This window comes from Bufo gargarizans, chromosome 4 (assembly GCF_014858855.1).
Source record: "Bufo gargarizans isolate SCDJY-AF-19 chromosome 4, ASM1485885v1, whole genome shotgun sequence".
In the NCBI taxonomy this organism is placed as follows: Eukaryota; Metazoa; Chordata; class Amphibia; order Anura; family Bufonidae; genus Bufo; species Bufo gargarizans.
The window spans coordinates 149,751,021-149,770,747 of NC_058083.1; the positions used below are offsets into that span (position 1 = coordinate 149,751,021).

A 19,727-nucleotide genomic window follows, 5' to 3' on the forward strand; every position below is an offset into this window, starting at 1 on the left:
TGCAGCAGTGCTGTGTCCCTTCAAGCAGCATGTCAGTAGTCACTTAATCGTTGGGGGCTTGTCACTGCTGCGGCCAGTCATTGTCGGACCACAGGAGTCAAAATGGGTAGGTAAATATGCTTCATCCAACAGGTCCTGCAGGGTGGGTAGGGGGTTAAAAAAAGCTGAAACAGAGCTGGACAACCCCCTCAAGAGTAAGTCCATATGGGACAGAAACATTTGATGCAGATTTTTACCACAATTTGAATCTGTGGCTAAAACAAGCATGTTTTACATGCAAATGGGTTTTATTTCGGATTTGCTGCACATCTCACAATATGCATTAGGGTCCATTCACACAGCCGTAGAATGGGTCCGGATCAGTTCTGCAACGGTGCGGAGCGATTCCGGGCCCATTTATTCTCTATGGGGCCGGAAGAGATGGGGACAGCACACAGTGTGCTGTCTGCATCCGCATTTCCAGAGTGTGGCCCCGATCTTCCGGTCCGCGTCTCCCGGGAAAAATAGAACATGTTCTATTCTTGTCTGCAATTGCAGACAAGAATAGGCAGTTCTACGGGGGTGCCGGCCGGGTGTATTGTGGATATGCGGATTGCGATACACTACGGACGTATGAATGGACCCTAAAAGATTTACAGTCCACACCACATGTCAAGTTATGCACTGGGAATCTCCGCAGCATGGGATATTTAGGCCTATGAAATTTGTTAATCCCACCCACTCTGCTACCACTGTATTCTGCATGGGATTTTACGCTTGCAAATCCAGAGAATCTGCAGCATTTCCACCACATCCAAATGATGTGAATTTTCCATCCAGATATGCAGACACAAAATCTGAACTGGAATGGAGGATCAGCAAAGTGAATTACAAAAAAGCGATTCTCATCCGCACGCGGCATAGATCTTCTGCACAGAAGCTGCCCTGCGGTCTAAGTGAATCAGTAATCGGCAGCATGTCAGTTCCTGATGCCAGTCTTCCCAGTGGATTTCACTCCTTTCACTGTAGAAAGGTGAACGCCACAGCGGAGCTGGACATGCAGTTACCGTTTTACAGATAGCCTGATGGTCTCTCATTCAGGTGCAGACTACGCACACCTTGCACAATCGGATGGAATATGAGCCATTTCCAAGGTCTTACATTATCCTCATTTTGTTTTCGGAGCAATGTTTTCAGGCTTTATGGCAGATTTGTGGGTTTTTGGGAAGGTGAAGATACTAAAAATAATAAAATATGATAATACCGTCCATCTACCCAAGTTCTTGAGGCTGAAAACAGATACTGTGCGGTTTGTGCTATTATGTGACATACAAGGAATTTCCAGGTGATCTGTTTGAGCATGAAAACAGTCAATCACCTTTTATTCCATCTGGTCACATAAAATATTATTAATGAATGTCTGTACATTTAGCTCTGGGGCACTTGTCATGTATTTGTGTGCTGCATTAAAACCGTGGGGGGACATTTATCATTTTTGGCGGTTTTGGTGTCCGTTTTAAGTCTGTCTTTGCTTTGTAAGGTTGTGCCAAATCTAAAAAAATGCACACACTAATAATATATTTGCCACAAGTGCAATGTGAAGTATGCCTATGTCTGAAAAAGCACACCAGGGGTTGAGATGCGACTTTTTAACTTCTACATTGCTGGGTGATTTTCATTTTTGCATTTTCATTTTACACTCCTTGCCTTTTCTGAGCCATAACTTTGTTATTTTTCCATTTAAATAGCTGTGTGAGGCCTTGTTTCCTGTAGGACAAGTTGTACTTTCTAATGGCATCATCTAATATTGCATACAATGTGGTGAAATTGAAAAACAATAATGCATTTCCACCACAGTTCTATGAATTGTGTTTTTATAGCCTTCCCTATGTGGTAAAACTGACATGTTCCCTTCATTCTCTGGGTCAGTACAACTACAGCGGTGCCACATTTATAGTTTTTCTTGTGTTTTAATACTTAAAAAAAAAAATTTGAAAACATTTTTATTTTATTTTTTCTTGTTTGCATCGCCAATGTCAGTCAGCTGCTTCTAAGGCTAGAAGGCTATTGTCATGTATTAAATGAGGCAGGGACTCAAGGTACAGGGAAGTAATATTACTTTGGAAAGTTTTGGTACGGCCGTATCTGAAATATTCAGTTCAATTCTGGGCACCAGTCCATAGAAAGGATGCCCTGGAGCTGAAAAAGTACAAAGGAGAGCAACTAAACTGATAAGGGGCATGGAGGGTCTTGGTTATGGGGAAAGATTAAAAGAATTACATTTATTTAGTCTTGAAAAAAAGTCTAAGGGGGGACATGATTAACCTGTACAAATATATAAATGGGCCCTACAAAAAATATGGTGAAAAGCTGTTCCATGTAAAATCTCCTCAAAAGACAAAGGGGCACTGCCTCCACCTGGAGAAGACAAAGTTCAGTCTCCAGAGATGTTAAAGTTTCTTTACTGTAAGAACTGTCAATGTGTTAAATATTCCACATGGACACAGCAGGAAGAATAAATTGTTTTCCACTACGCAGATCGCCATATGGGATAACGGTATGGGTGTTTTCGGACAAAACGAGTCTTATAATTCTTATTTATCTGCATTATTGATGATCACAGATCACTGGGTGTCTACTGTGGGAAACAGCAGGCATCCATTTATAGGTCATCAGTATCTGATTGGTGGGGGTCCAACACCTAAAGCAAAGATCATCAGTAAAAAAAAAACTTGGAAAACCCTTTTAAAGAACCTACTGCCGACATATATAGTCATACGGCGGTAGAGAAGTGGTTAAAAAGTCACACATCATAAATGATACTTCAAGGTGTTCTGATCTGAAATCCTGACCTAGTTTTCACCGAATGTTGCAAAATTTGACCAGTTGTCCCAAAAATATGCACCAAAGTTTACCCAACAAAACTGGAATGGCAGATTTGGTAAATATCCCCCTCTATCTACAATTATGGGAAAGCTTTCTATATTTTATTTTAGATTAAAGGCTCCGAGGCTCGTGTGGTGCTTGTACATTGGCTCACCCTAAGGCCTCTTTCACACGGGCGTAATTTTTTTGGCCCGGCTAAGAGCCGGGTGCGTTGCGGGAAAATGCGCGATTTTTTCTGCGCAAGTGCAAAACATTGTCATGCGTTGCACTCGCGTGAGAAAAATCGCGCATGTTTGGTACCCAAACCCGAACTTCTTCATAGAAGTTCGGGCTTGGGATTGATGTTCTGAAGATTGTATTATTTTCCCTTATAACATGGTTATAAGGGAAAATAATAGCATTCTGAATACAGAATGCATAGTAAACCAGCGCTAGAGGGGTTAAAATAAAATAAAAAATAATTTAACTCACCTTAGTCCACTTGTTCGCGAAGCCGGCATCTCCTTGTGTCTCCGCTGCTGATGAACAGGACCTGGGATGAGCTGCTCCATTAAATACCGGTTAAGGACCTTCGATGACGTCACTCCGGTCATCACATGGTACGTCACATGATCTTTTACCATGGTGATTCACCATGGTAAAAGATCATGTGATGACCGGAGTGACGTCATCGAAGGTCCTTAAGCTCTATTTAATGGAGCAGCTCATCCCAGGTCCTGTTCATCAGCAGCGGAGACACAAGGAGATGCCGGCTTCGCGAACAAGTGGACTAAGGTGAGTTAAATTATTTTTTATTTTATTTTAACCCCTCTAGCGCTGGTTTACTATGCATTCTGTATTCAGAATGCTATTATTTTCCCTTATAACCATGTTATAAGGGAAAATAATAATGATCGGGTCTCCATCCCGATGGTCTCCTAGCAACCATGCGTGCAAATCGCATGGCATCCGTACTTGCTTGCGGATGCCATCCGATTTTCACACACCCCATTCACTTCTATGGGGCCTGCGTCACGTCAAAATCGGACATTATAGAGCATGCTGCGATTTGCACTGAACGTACAAGTGATGCGTTAAAAACAACGCTCATGTGCACAGCCCCATAGAAATGAATGGGTCAGGATTCAGTGCGGGTGCCATACGTTCGCCGCACGGATCGCACCCGCACGGAAAAGTCGCCCGTGTGAAAGGGGCCTAAGGCTCTGCACTCAGCAGGCCAACATTTGTTCCTCTGTATGGCACTGTAAAGCAGAGATGTACAGAACTACTGTATGGCCCCATAGACTTCTGTGGGTGCTGGATTCTAGTTCCGTACAACTTGAAGCCTTCTGGTTACACATACATAGGTTGAAAAAAGACACAGGTCCATCAAGTTCAACCTTCCTCAGATCAATGAGACAACATTCATTGTTAGATTAACTATAACCCCAATGCCATTTACTATTAGATAGGCATCTAGACCTTTTTTCAATTCTGTGATAGTATCTGGCATTACTGCATCTTGGCATAGGGCATTCCATAGTTATTCCATCGTTTTACTGTAAAGGATCCTTTTCCATAATGAATGTCCCTGTCCACTGTAAAGTCCTTGGAACAGACATCCTGTGTCATGTGAGATCACGTCTAAGGGCTCATGCACACAACCGTATGTATTTTGCGGTCTGCAAAATACCGATGATATCCATGTGGCATCCGCATTGGATCATTTTTTGGGGGGCAGATCCATTGTAACAATGCTTGTCCTTATCAACAAAACAGACAAGAATAGGACAAGTTCTATTTTTTTGCGGAACGGACATGTGGGCATACGGAAACGGAATGCACACAGAGACATTTCAGGGTTTTTTAATGGATCCATTGAAATGAATGGTTCCACATACGGACCTGTAAAAAAAGGAACGTAAACTGAAAAAATATCTTTTGTGTGTATGAGCTCTAAGGGCTCATGCACACAAACGTATTTTCTTTCTGTGTCCGTTCTGAAGTTTTTTACAGACCGTATGCGGAACCATTCATTTCAATCGGCCGCAAGAAAAACTGAAGTTACTACATGTGCATTTTTTTTCCATTCCGCCGAAAAATAGACTATGTCCTATTATTGTCCACATTACGGACAAGGATAGAACTGTTCTATTAGGGGCCCAACATTCCGTTCTGCAAAATATGGAATGCACACGGACGTCATCTGTATTTTTTACAAATCTGTTTTTAGCGGACCGCAAAATACATATGATCTTGGGCATGAGCCCTAAGGCTTATTTTTTTCATTTGGTAACAAGTCCAATATTTCAAGCCTCTCATTGTAACTGACCTCCCATCCCATTTACTAATGTAGTCCCCCATCTGTGAACTCGCTCTCTTTTATTTCTTTTTTTTTTTTTCTTATTTATTAAATTAGATGACCATGGAAAACCTACTGACAATGGCCGATATGCCGCCTTTGTACCTAACACTTTATTTGGCACTATTCCTCCACTGTTATTTTACTGCATTGCGTTTGAACACTAGCTGCATTTATGACATTCTTATGCAACTTTTCCCTTCACAAAGATCCTTTTTGTGACTATAAAGCTGATGCAACTATTAGGATGTTACCTGGTTTATGATATTTACACGAGGGTGCATTCACATAACGTGATCCGTCAAAAGAAGAGAGAGATAAAAAATCAGGATCCAGTAAAAAAAAACGGATCCTGTTGCATCAGTTGTCATCCGTTTGAACCATTTCCGTCTGAGATCCGTTTTTTTAGACGGAAACAAAAGTACTGCATGCAGGACTTGTCTATGTCTCCCGTGTAAAAAACGGATCCTGTAAAAAAAACTAAAAACGGATCCTATGCAATCCTATGTATAGTTGATGCAACAGGATCCGTTTTTTACAGCATCCTGTTTTTTTTTTTCTCTCTCTTCTTCTGACGGATCAGAAGAACGAAAAGCTAAATGGTGATGTGAATGCGCCCTAATTCTGTACTTTGAAAGCCTACTTGATTGTAAAGTGGCCGCTGCCTACCTGGTATGACGTATCTCTGCTCCATTAGGGCAAAGCCATGATCAGTGACTAGCTTGGCTGCATTAGAATTGGCACCCTGTAGTATAAAATCCACCTGCTCACTATCTTATCAGACCATGGACCAAAAGAACAAAAAAAGCCGCTAGTGAAGAAAAAAAGATTAAAGTTCATGTATTAGGCGTAATCTGAATCTCAGCATTAACTTCTGGAAACCAAATGAATTGGGTCTTTTGACTGGTCTTCAAGTTTCTTGATAGATGATGTCTTCTAGAATTGTATTCCCCCATATCATTACTTGTCCTTTTCTTACTTTAGCTTGACCTGTTCTGAATTTACTTGTCATTATCAATTAGTTTAGCATTTTGTAAATCATTTGTACATTATGTGATGGATTGACTTAGATTGTGATTTTGTTTGTTTGTTTTCCTTGTCAATTATGGTAAAGTGAACGTGGACAACCCCTTCTTACAGTAAAGATCAGCTGCTCTTCTCCAGTTGATCTTCTGAAGCCTGAGCAGCCAGCTGTTATCACCAGGAGAAGCTGTAGACAAGCACAGCGCACACTGCCATGAAGGGGCAATCGTGTATTACACTTTTACAGCAGCTTTATCCTCAGTCACATAAAGGGGATCTCCACTAAGCCCCATCTATGATCTCTTTATATCGTAATAGGTCATATATTGATTTATTCATTCACTTCAGTGGTGCTGATCTGCAAAGCCAGATACAACCCCATGCCGGGGGGTGGCGCTGTTTTTTAAAGAAAGCGTCAGGTTTTTCTAATCCTGGAAAACCCCTTTAAGGTCTTTTGCGCCCATGCATTTCTTCAACATCTGGTTTCTTATAATGATCTTGAAGTTTTTTTTTATGTTTTTCATTAAATTGTTTAACCTCTTTACTGTCTGCATTACATTGGGCTAGCAAATTTGAAAAGTTATATCTATAAAGAAATTTCATGTAATAAAAGATAAAATAAATGCCAAACTTTATTTTTCCAGGTAAAGAAGAATGGCTTGTCACAGAGCATTGGCCAAGAAGAAAGAAAAAGACAAGAGGTATATATCTGGAGTAAAATACCGGCGCACCTATAGGTTTTTAGCACTTTTAAGCCATTTTGAACCTAAAGCTTATTATAAACATAAAACAGCTAATGGCTAAATGCTCATTCAGCTGCCAGCTAGTTCAGCCAAGCCGATGACTGTCACCTCTGACATCCTTGTGCCCCCCTAACATCACAGGGCCCTCTGCACATTATTCTATGCGCCTAATTCTGCCAAATTTGTCCGATTTTGGTAATGTGTCTGGGGAGCATGAATCTGACCGTTACAGCTACAGTTAAAGAGTTTGTCCACTTTTTTTTTTTTTTTTTAATCTATTGCTTCTATGCCCCGACTACAAACAAACCTTGTGTGAAGTCTGATCTTGTTATTTTATCCCTCTTACTAATATACAGACAGTAAGAGAGTGAGCAGAAGGAAGAGAATAGAATGAGACCAGGATCAGACTACCAAGATTTGTTTGTAGTCTGTCGCCATGGAGACACATAGGCCTTTATAGAAGCTGTATGCACAATTTTTTTTTAATTTTAGTTGCAAAATGGCTGAGAATCTGCCACCAGTGACCCCCCCTATACAACTTTGCATAGACACATAGCTGTAGTTCATTTGATTAAAACACATTTTTTTTTTGTTAATCCAAGGCTCTGTTCTTGATTTATGATACTTTTTCCTAATATTAAAATTAGGTCTTTGGAGCAATGAGGGTATCATCATTATTCTTGTTGCACCCAAACTCCACTCCCTTCTGTGGCCAGCCCCTCCCCCGCTGCTTTGTCACTGCCTGTACCTGAACAATGGTGACGGCCCTCATTGCACCAAATATCTAATTTGCATGTTAAGAAATAGTGTCATAACTCAGGAATAGGACCTGGGATCAACAAAAGAAAAACCGCATTTTAATCAGGTGAACCACAGCTACGTGTCTATGCAAACGGTTGAACAGGGAGAGTCCCTTTAAATAGCCTTTTTCTGAGTACTGTATGAAATGCTAAGCTCCTCTTGTTCTCACCCCCACAGGCAATGTTTGAGGTTATTTCATCGGAACATTCATATCTACTCAGTTTAGAGATTTTAATTCGAATGTTCAAGAATTCTAAGCAACTGAGTTCTACCATGACCAAGACTGAAAACCACCATCTCTTCTCCAATATTACAGATGTGTGTGAGGCCAGCAAAAAGTAAGATTTGTCTTGTGCATTTGCGCCGTCGGCAAATCTTCGGTAGCTTTTCTATCTCACTCATATATGATGCATCTGGATTGAAGAAGCACACATGCTATCCAACCTGTAATTTCCACCAAACTCTTCCTCACAGGGGTCTGGTGATAAATATTCTGCAGATATTTGAGATCTTCACAGTAGAGTGAAGCCTGACAAACTGATATAGATGGAGTCAGGTAGTCATTTATAAATGTCCTTATCTGACTAGCAGAATAGGGGCCCTGCAGTGTAAAAATATAACCAAAACTAAGTTTTGCAGTAATTATTTCTCAAAACCTCTATACCTTTTTAGTGTCATCATAGTACAGTACATGATATCTTTTCAAGTTAGTGAAAGGTGGACACTTTAGATAACTAATTTGTCCAACCTCTTTCCTTTCTGACGCCCCCAGTACACATCTATGCCCGGCCAAGCATGCATGTGTTCTGAATGGGGACAAGAGAGTAAATATTAGGCTCCATTCACACGTCCGCAAATGGGTCCGCATCCGTTCTGCAATATTGCGAACAGGTACGGACCTATTCATTCTCAATGAGGCAGAACGGGATGTGGAGAGCACACTATGTGCGCTCCATATCTGCATTTCAGGAGCGCGGCTTCGGACTTCCGGGCTTCGGCCCCGAACTTCTGGGCTTCGGCTTCGCAAAAAAATAGAACATATCCTATTCTTGTCCACAGTTGCGGACAAGAATAAGCTTTTCTATCGGGGAAGCCGGCCGGGTGTATTGCGGATCCGCAAAACACCATGGACGTGTGAATGGACCCTAAGGGTGCCAGATTTTCTGACTGATTATTGGTAATGAGCGTTCCTGCCTGATGAACATTCGTTGGACAGTCCAGATCTTTCAGCATGCTGAAAGATCTGGCTGAATTTGCCGGCAACAGATCGCTATTAGACAGCGCAAGCTCCGCTGTCCTGCATGGAGTGATGGCATAGCGATTGCTCCTCCCCACGTTGCGGATTACATCACTGTATGTAATAGCAGTGGTGTCCTCTGCTAGCTATCTGCAGATTGCCAGGAGAGAATGCTTCCCTCCTGACAATTTCCAGCAACATCTGGGTGTCTAATACACCCTTTAGTCAATGCCAGATACCTCTCAAAGTGGCTTATCTGTTCTGAGAACAAATGGATCATGCATATTGAAATCAGCAGCCCATTCATTCTTTCCCCTTACATCTACAGTTAGAGAAAAGTTGTGACACCACCCTACACATTAGATCAGGCATGCTCAACCTGCGGCCCTCCAGCGGTTGCAAAACTACAACTCCCAGCATGCCCGAACAGCCAACAGCTATCAGCCTACAGCAGGGTATTATGAGAGTTGTAGTTTTATAACAACGGGAGGGCCGCAGGTTGGGCATGCCTGCATTAGATGGTCAGTCATTCCAGGTTTGGCTGACCATTATCTAATGCAGGGCTGGCCAACCTGCGGCTCTCCAGCTGTTGTAAAACTACAACTCCCACCATGCTCTGCTGTAGGCTGATAGCTGTAGGAAGACATGCTGTAGGCATGCTGGGAGTTGTAGTTTTGCAACAGCTGGAGAGCCGCAGGTTGGCCATCCCTGATCTAATGAGTATGGCTAGCTTTAGTTACAGACTATACATTTAAAGTTGGTACAGTAGTAATGGGAATTATCTATGTCCTGCCTGCATGGCATTTATTTACTTGGGTGTTGGCTGTTTGGATGCTTTTTAACTCAAGTTGTTTCCCCTCCTTTTCCCCATGCTTTAGACTGCAGCTTTGCTTGTCAGACTGACTAGTGTGCAGGAAAGCAGTGCATTTAATTCTAATTTGTATTTTAGGAGGAATACGATCATTAGGCTACATGCACAAGAACGTTGTTTGTGTCTGTGTCCGTTCAGTTTTTTTTGTGGATAGGATGCATTCATTTCAATGGGTCTGCAAAAAATGCTGACAGCACACCGTGTGCTGTCCGCATCAGTATGTCCGTTCCGTAGCCCTGCAAAAAAAATACAACATGTCCTATTCTTGTCCGTTTTAGGCATTGTTGCAATGGATCTGCAAAAAAAAACGGATGGCATAAGGATGTTTTTTTTTTTTGGGCGGACCGCAAAACACATACGGTCGTGTGCATGTAGTCTAAATCACATTCAACCAGCGTCTGCTTATCCGGTAGATGCCACAAACGCATGGAGGCACTTAAAGGGATTCTGTCACCTCCCCTAAGGCAAAAAACGATTTAAAACCAGCCATGCAGCACAGCTTACCTGGATTAGGCTGTGCTGTTCAATCTTGAAATCCGTCCAGCAGTTAGTTCAAAAAACGAGTTTGATCAATGAGGAAATGCGTCCTGAAGGTGCCCAGAGGGGCGTTTTTTTCTTCTGAGAGAGCCCAGTCCCGCCCCTTTTTCAGTGCCCAGCCCGCCTTCCTTTTACTTCCTAACCGCCGCCCCCAGCCTGCCACAGCCTCCCCTTCCTCTCCTCCCCCTCCCTCTTGCCGAACGAAGTCTCGCACAGGCGCAGTACCCACTGAGGGCTGCGCCTGTGCGATCATCAGGAGACTGAGGGCGGCAGCTTCATCTTCGTCACTGGGCATGCGCCGAGCCCAGTGACGTCCGATGCTCGCTCTTCCCTCAGTCAGCAGGGAAGAGCGAGCATCGGACGTCACTGGGCTCGGCGCATGCCCAGTGACGAAGATGAAGCTGCCGCCCTCAGTCTCCTGATGATCGCACAGGCGCAGCCCTCAGTGGGTACTGCGCCTGTGCGAGACTTCGTTCGGCGTGAGGGAGGGGGAGGAGAGGCAGGAGAGGCTGTGGCAGGCTGGGGGCGGCAGTTAGAAAATACAAGGAAGGCGGGCTGGGCACTGAAAAAGGGGCGGGACTGGGCTCTCTCAGAAGAAAAAAACGCCCCTCTGGGCACCTTCAGGACGCATTTCCTCATTGATCAAACTCGTTTTTTGAACTAACTGCTGGACGGATTTCAAGATTGAACAGCACAGCCTAATCCAGGTAAGATGTGCTGCATGGCTGGTTTTAAATCGTTTTTTGCCTTAGGGGAGGTGACAGAATCCCTTTAAGTCTGAATAAGGGGGTAACTCCCATGTGAGGGTTGATGTTCCCATGAGTTTTATTTGAAGCATCTTTCTACAAGCAGGGACAGAGCCTAAATGCATTGTGTCTGGTATTCCAAAATGGTGCTATGTGCCTGCAGCGTTCCCTCCTGTATCATATATCCATTTTCAGAACAGATTTTCAAGGAACTCTGACCTCTTCAAAATGAGAATTCTTCGTTAACTCGAGGGCTCAGCTCCAGTTCACACAGCAGAGTATATTTTACATGAAAGGTGACTTGTCCTTGCTGATTGATAAATTGAAAGATGACACTTTCAGTGCTAGTAAATAGGATATTTGCTTTCAAAGCTTCTTCTTTGAAATTTGATGTTTTCCTTCTTGGTTGCACATTTTATTCCCTTTTTTTTCCGTTTTTGTGGAAGATTACAATCCATATATTCACCAGTGCATTTGAAGCTGTGGTGCTGTAGGTTTACATCCACTTTATTGAGCTGTACTTCTACATTATATTTTAAAGGGCGTGTATGCCTTTGAACATCATCGAGGTGGTCTGCTAGATGAGACCTCCGATAGGAGCTGTGACAGTCTAGTGAGTGACATTCATCCATTAGTGCAGTCAGGAGTTTCCAAGTGATGCTGTCAACACTTTCACTAAAATCGTTTGAACATACGCCATGATCTTCCCACATGGAAGTCTCTGAGTAAAAATTAGTTTGCTACAATAATGCTGTCCTTTTATTCTGCATATGAGTGGGCATCTTGGCTCATGAGATCCTACAGAGTAGCACAAGGGAATCTATCACCAGCGACCTCCCGATCCAGCTGTTTGCATAGACACATACAGCCGGGTCCATAAATATTGGGACATGGACACAATTCTAACATTTTTGGCTCTATACACCACCACATGAAATGAACAAGATGTGATCTAACTGCAGACTGTAAGCTTTAATTTGAGGGTATTTACATCCAAATCAGGAGAACGGTGTAGGAATTACAACAGTTTGCATATGTGCCTCCCACTTGTTAAGGGACCAAAGGTAATGGGACAATTGGCTTCTCAGCTGTTCCTTGGCCAGTTGTGTGTTATTCCCTCATTATCCCAATTACAATGAGCCGATAAAAGGTCCAGAGTTAATTTCAAGTGTGCTATTTGCATTTGGAATCTGTTGCTGTCAACTCTCAAGATGAGATCCAAAGAGCTGTCACTATCAGTGAAGCAAGCCATCATTAGGCTGAAAAAACTAAACAAACCCATCAGAGAGAGAGCAAAAACATTAGACGTGGCCAAAACAACAGTTTGGAACATTCTTAAAAAGAAGGAACGCACCGGTGAGCTCAGCAACACCAAAAGACCCGGAAGACCACGGAAAACAACTGTGGTGGATGACCGAATAATTTTTTCCCTGGTGAAGAAAACACCCTTCACAACAGTTGGCCAGATCAAGAACACTCTCCAGGAGGTAGGTGTATGTGTGTCTAAGTAAACAATCAAGAGAAGACTTCACCAGAGTGAATAGAGGGTTCACCACAAGATATAAACCATTGGTGAGCCTCAAAAACAGGAAGGCCAGATTAGAGTTTGCCAAACGACATCTAAAAAAGCCTTCACAGTTCTGGACAACATCCGATGGACAGATGAGACCAAGATCAACTTGTACCAGAGTGATGGGAAGAGAAGAGTATGGAGAAGGAAAGGAACTGCTCATGATCCTAAGCATACCACCTCATCAGTGAAGCATGGTGGTGGTAGTGTCATGGCGTGTGCATGTATGGCTGCCAGTGGAACTGGTTCTCTTGTATTTATTGATGATGTGACTTCTGACAAAAGCAGCAGGATGAATTCTGAAGTGTTTTTCGGGCAATATTATCTGCTCATATTCAGCCAAATGCTTCAGAACTCATTGGACGGCGCTTCACAGTGAAGATGGACAATGACCCAAAGCATACTGCAAAAGCAACCAAAGAGTTTTTTAAGGGAAAGAAGTGGAATGTTATGCAATGGCCAAGTCAATCACCTGATCTGAATCCAATTGAGCATTCATTTTACTTGCTAAAGACAAAACTGAAGGGAAAATGCCCCAAGAACAAGCAGGACCTGAAGACAGTTGCAGTAGAGCCTGGCAGAGCATCACCAGGGATGAAACCCAGCGTCTGGTGATGTCTATGCGTTCCAGACTTCAGGCTGTAATTGACTACAAAGGATTTGCAACCAAGTATTAAAAAGTGAAAGTTTGATTTATGATTATTATTCTGTCCCATTACTTTTGGTCCCTTAACAAGTGGGAGGCACATATGCAAACTGTTGTAATTCTTACACCGTTCACCTGATTTGGATGTAAATACCCTCAAATTAAAGCTGACAGTCTGCAGTTAAAGCACATCTTGTTCATTTCAAATCCATTGTGGTGGAGTATAGAGTCAAAAATGTTAGAATTGTGTCCGTGTCCCAATATTTATGGAACTGCCTGTAGCTGTGGTTCAGTTGGTTAAAACGCTGTATTTCTTTTGTTGATCCGAGCCTCCGCTCTCGAGTTATGTTGGTTTATATTAATATGCAAATTAGGCCTTTGGTGCAGTGAGGGCGTCACCATTGTTCTTGTTGCACCCTACCTTCCCTCCTTTCTGTGATCAGCCCCTCCCTCACTGGTTTGCTACTGCCTGGTCTTGTCAATCAAAACAGTGAGGGAGGGGCTGACCACAGAAAGGAATGGAACTTGGGTGCAACAAGAACAATGGTGACGCCCTCATTGCACCAAAGGTATAATTTGCAAGTATCATAAAGCCTCATTCACACGTCTGTGTTCCACGGACATGTGCTGTATGTGGTCTCTACATCAGTGTTTTAGCATGGTCCGGTTTTTTTAGCATGGATGCATGCTCTATTTTGTCCGCACTCTATTTTGTTCATGGATCTATCACTCCCAATATAGTCTATGGGTCAGTGAAAACCACAGATGTAACATGAATGCCATCTGTATTTCATCTGTGTTTTACGGATCATTAGGAAGAGATGCTTTGAAAATTATTTTTCAGCTGTGATGTGTCAATGGAAAACGGATGACACTTGGACAGCAAAAAATGGACACATGTACCCAACACGGATCCATCACGGAAATCTTCACGGAGGCATCACTGACCACCTTTTCATGGATTTAAACATGGACGTGTGAGTCTTAAAGCGGTATTCCTTTCACAACAATGGGGGCATATTGCTAGGATATGCCCCCATTGTCTGATAGGTGCGGGTCCCACCTCTGCTCCTATTCATTTCTATGGGGCAGACGGAAAAAGCCGAACCAGCGCTCGGCTATTTTCGGCAGCCGCCGTGAAATGAATGGAGGGCGACTGCGCATGCGCAGTGCGCCCTCCATTCATTTCCTCGTTCTCGTTGTAGGTACGGGTCCCAAAGGTGGGACCCGCACCTATCAGACAATGGGGGCATATCCTAGCGATATGCACCCATTGTATGTGATGGCAAAACCCCTTTAACTCAGGAACTGAGCTGCAGATATATACAACAAAAACTGTGTTTTAATCAGGGGAACCCGAGCTATGTGTCTATGCTAATAGTTGGATAGGGAAGTCACTGGTGACAGATTCCCTTTAGGAGGTTATACTGTTTGTGTCCTTTCCGGGGAGCAAATTTATGTGTAATCTTATTTTATTCATTTTAGTTTCCATAAGCAAATGACACTTTACATCACAAGCGGTGAAACAAGTAATGTGGACAAAGTCCAACACAGGGACACGCAGGACCCTAACAAAAGCTGTTACAACATCATAATGGTATCAATCATTAGCGGGACTCAAACGTCCCCACCAAATACAGAACCCCATTCAGGGAGAGCTTACAGTATGCAAATTAATTACCCGCATTCTAACTCCGAAAAGGGCAAGTGAACGCCCAAAGAAAGTAAACTTGAATGGGGGACCCAACCACACATTAGACAAAAAGGACACAGAAGGGAAGAGGAAAGGGAAAGGGAAGGGTACTAAGGGGGGCACGTTAGACAAAAATCCTACTTGAGAACGACTCAGGGACGCACCAAGTCATCAAATCTCTGAGAGTCTAAAAAGAGAATCAGAGGATTGTATCTTTTCTGGTAGATCCCACCTCTCTCCTGCCTATCTGCAATCAACTCCTCCATCCTAAGAATGTGCTTTAGTTCCTTGGCCCATTCAGACAGCGTGGGCGGGGCAGTGGATTTCCAGTGCCTTGGGATCACCATGCGCGCCGCTGCCAAGAATAGGCGTAGAGCGCCTTTCTTAACCTGCGAGATAGAGCCAGGAAGTAAGGACAGCAATGTTATCTGGGGTGTATTAGCTACAGACTGATTCGAAAAGCTGGTATAGATACTCAAAACTTTCTCCCAGAACGGTTTTATCAACTGACAGTCCCACCAGATGTGCAACATGGACCCTCTCTCCCTTTCACACCGCCAGCAGTGTTCGGGAACCGACGGAAACATCTGGTGCAGAGTAGTTGGGCAATAGTACCACCTAGATACAATTTTGTAATTCTTCTCCTTAATTTGAGACGCCATGGACAACCCATGGGAGAGTGTACACATCTTCTCCACCTCTTCCGCCGAGAAAGTAACCTGCAAATCGCTTTCCCATTTTGCGAAGTAGGGGGCTCTGTCACCATTTTGGGATTGCAGCAAAACCTGATACATGGATGATATTGTACCGCGAACGTCAATGGAGGCCAGGTAAAGTTTATCGAAATCAGACAGCTGACTTACTGCTCTGCCCTGGAACGTCTGAGCCATATAAGATCTAACCTGAGCATACCCTAACCATGAAACTTGTGCAAACACCGCATTCTGTCTAAGGCAATCAATGGAGGATAAGAGCCCCGAGGTGACTAAGTCCTTAACTCTCAAAATCCCATCCCCCACAGTCTTAATGAGAAAAGCCGATGGTCGAAGACCCGGTAAGAATGCAGGATTGCCATGCAGTGGGGTCATGGGACCTGGTCTAGCTGACACCTGTGCCATGGAGACCCATTTATCCCAGATGGAAAGAGCGTGTCTCACCAGGTATGGCCATTCCTCAGGGGGCGGACGTTTATCTAGAGCAAGCCAAGGCAGCGCTTGAAGAGGGAGAGGAGACAAGGACTGCTCCAAACCTATCCACAACTTCTGAGAACCCTTATGTAGCCAGTCCTTAAGTCTGGTTAGCACAGAGGCGCTATGATAAATGAGTATGTCTGGAAGGCCAAACCCGCCAAGGGTTTTCTGTTTAGTCAGGACTTGCTTCCCCAACCTAGGCTTGCTAGCTTGCCAGATGAACTTATTCAAACCCTTCTGCAACTCTTGGAAATACGACCGTGGCACATAAATCGGGACAGTTTGAAAGAGGTAAAGAAACCTCGGTAGGATATCCATCTTGAAGGCAGACATGCGGCCAAACCATGATAGCTTTTTGAGGGAGTATTTCTGCATGTCCTCCAGCGTTCTCCTCTGCAGAGGCAAGTAATTGAGAGTAAAAAGCAAATGTAACTGCGCAGGGATCTGGACACCCAGATACACCAAACTCTGCTCTTTCCATTTGAAGGAAAAGTTAGTTCTAAGGGCGCTTACATCCGCATCAGACAGAGAAATGTTAAGTAGCTCAGTTTTGGAGAGATTCACCTTAAAGTTGCTCAGGTGGCCAAATCTATCAAACTCCCTAAGCAAAGATGGGATTGAGATATGAGGGGATGACACATATAGGAGCAAATCGTCCGCATACAACGCCAATTTCTGATGCCTGTTCCCAACAGTAACACCTGGGATGTCCGGATTGAGGCGGATAGCTTGAGCAAGGTGTTCCATTTGCAGTACATATAGGAGAGGGGAGAGTGGACAGCCCTGACGAGTACCGTTGTGTATCTCGAAAGGAGGTGCTAGAACCCCGTTAACCCTAACTCTAGCTGTGGGATTAGTGTATAGGGCTGACACATACTCCACGAATCTGTCCCCCAATCCAAGATGTCGCAAGGAGGCTAGCATAAATCGCCAATGGACCCTGTCGAATGCCTTTTCGGCATCTACAGACATCAAACCAACAGGGATCCGGTGCTCTTGGACATGGTGGATCAAAGTAATAGTGCGTATGGTATTGTCCCTGGCTTCTCTGCCCGGGACAAAGCCCACCTGATCTAAGCTAATACATTGCGGTAGAATACGCCGCAACCTATTAGCCAAAATCTTGGAATAGACCTTAATGTCGCAATTTATCAAAGATATCGGCCTATAGTTACCACAGACCGTATTATCCTTATTGGGCTTGGGAATGACAACAACATGAGCCTCTAAGGATTGTTTAGGGAAGGGACAAGCAGGAGAGACACAATTAAACGCCTTTGCCATTAGAGGGCTAAGTAGATCAAGGAATCTTTTATAGAAAGCCCCAGTAAATCCATCCGGCCCCGGGCTCTTATGACCTTTAAGAGACTTAATCACCAGCTTTACCTCAGCCTCAGAGAAGGGTAGATCTAGATCAGCTTGCTGTTCAGGCGTGATCACGGGCAGGGCCGTCTCAGCTAGATAGGAAGATATACGACCATCTAGGTCCGAGGGCCGCATGTCCGCGAATTGGCCTCTGATATTATAAAGGGATGCATAGTATTCTCTGAAAGCTTCAGCAATATGAAGAGGATGATGCAATATCTTACCATGCGAATCCTTAATCTCAGGGATATAGGATTGCAATGATTTAGGATGGAGAAGTTTGGCCAGGGCCGAACCACATTTATCGGCATTCTCAAACAAGAAACCCTGATATCGTTCCTTAGCGTGCGCATGTCTCCTGCTGATCTCCTCCCTCAATTTTTCCCTCACTGAGGACAGTTCTGCCAACAGATCTGGAGTGCGAGAACCCTTATGACGGGACTCAAGGCGAAGTAGCTCGTCCGATAAGCTCCTGATGCGTGTCTCCCTTTCTTTTTTTAGTCTCGAACCGTGCTGGATGAAAACCCCCCTTAACACACACTTAAGTGCTTCCCACTGCAGAGGAGGAGCTGTGGAGTCATTGGCATGAGTGACCATGAAGTCTGAAATGGATTTCTCTATGGCTTGTCTACAAAGCATATCCTTCAATAAGTGTGCATTCAGCCGCCAAGTCCACTCTTTAGCTACTAAATCAGGTAGGGCCAGGGTAAGAAAAACTGGGGCATGATCTGACCACAATATCGATCCCATATCCACCTTCGGCTGATAAGACAGAGCGTGGTGGGAGATGACAAACAGATCAATCCTACTGTAGGAGTCATGAGCTGGAGAGTAGTATGTGTAGTCGCGGCTTGACGGGTTTAGCACCCTCCATACATCCACCAACCTATTGGCTCGCAATACAGAGCGGACCCTAGTAAGGGTCGAATGCGGAATCAGTGATCTACCTACAGAGGTGTCCAACAACGGATCAAGAGGTAAGTTAAAGTCCCCTCCCAGCAGTACAATACCATCCAAAAAAGGTTCCATCTTTGACATAATAGCGGCAAATGCCTTACCTTGACCCGAATTCGGAAGGTAAATATTACCTACTGTGTACACTCTCCCATGTATGACCAGCTTGACAAAGACGTACCGTCCGATACTGCAAGATCTAGAATCCAAAACAGAACATGGTAAATTCTTGTTCAACGCTATCGAGACACCTTTTGCCTTAGCATCTGGGTTTGTACTATGGAACCAAGTTGTATATGTCTTGGATCTGAAATTTGGAACATGGTGCGTCCTAAAATGTGTCTCCTGAAGAAGCAGAATCTGAGCCTTTTCTTTTTGTAACCCAGCCAGGATCATTGCCCTTTTGTCCGGAACATTAAAGCCCCTAACATTCAGGGAAACCAATTTGACCTCTGCTCTCTGGTTAGTCGGAGGCGCCATGTCCAAATTACAGGGAGGCCCTAACAGGATGAGGGACAGGAACGGGGGTGGGAAAATACACGCCGGTAAAACCACACAACAGAGAGTCCCACAAAGACACAACGGAACACAACGGAGGGGAACGGAAAGGGAAATCAGACAAGACAAGACCACAGAAAGAACACAAGACAAAAACTACAGACAGAGACAAATCCAGACAGGGGAGACACCCTAGAGTGCCAAAAAACCTCGGGACTGAGGAATAGAAACGAATAAACGTTAAATTGGGGACTGTCTTCCAACAGCAGGTGTTGAGACCTGCCTGAGAATATAAGTGGCTAACTGTGCACTCCAGCACTCCTCAGATAGATGGCGGACAGGGAAGGGGGAAAGCATTCCCTTAAGAGAGCACATAACCCCGACACAAACACATGAAACCTGAGGTAACCAAAAATAGGACTGCGGGGAAGGAATACTTGGTGAGATGGGATGCTTCTATCTAAAGGTAGAGAACCTCAACTCTAGAACATTTGGAAGAGACCGGTATTTAAAGGCTGAGTTTAAGCCAATAAAGGCTACGTAGGGCAACCATGAAGAGGGCACATCTCCCACCCCTAAACATAAACAAGAGTCACAATCAGAAAGGCCGTCTCCTGTCATCCGCCTCTCTGCCCCGTCCTGGAGAG

At 44.0% G+C, this 19,727-nt stretch overlaps 1 protein-coding gene across 1 annotated transcript in view; it reads left to right on the forward strand.

Annotated features, from left to right (window-relative positions):
• The window catches only part of ARHGEF26 (Rho guanine nucleotide exchange factor 26), a 177,766-nt gene that overhangs the window by 41,798 nt on the left and 116,241 nt on the right, over window positions 1-19,727 (forward strand). The window contains 2 exon segments of the mRNA XM_044289881.1: window positions 6,874-6,930; window positions 7,951-8,111. Of these exon segments, the coding sequence (XP_044145816.1) occupies window positions 6,874-6,930; window positions 7,951-8,111 (218 nt within the window).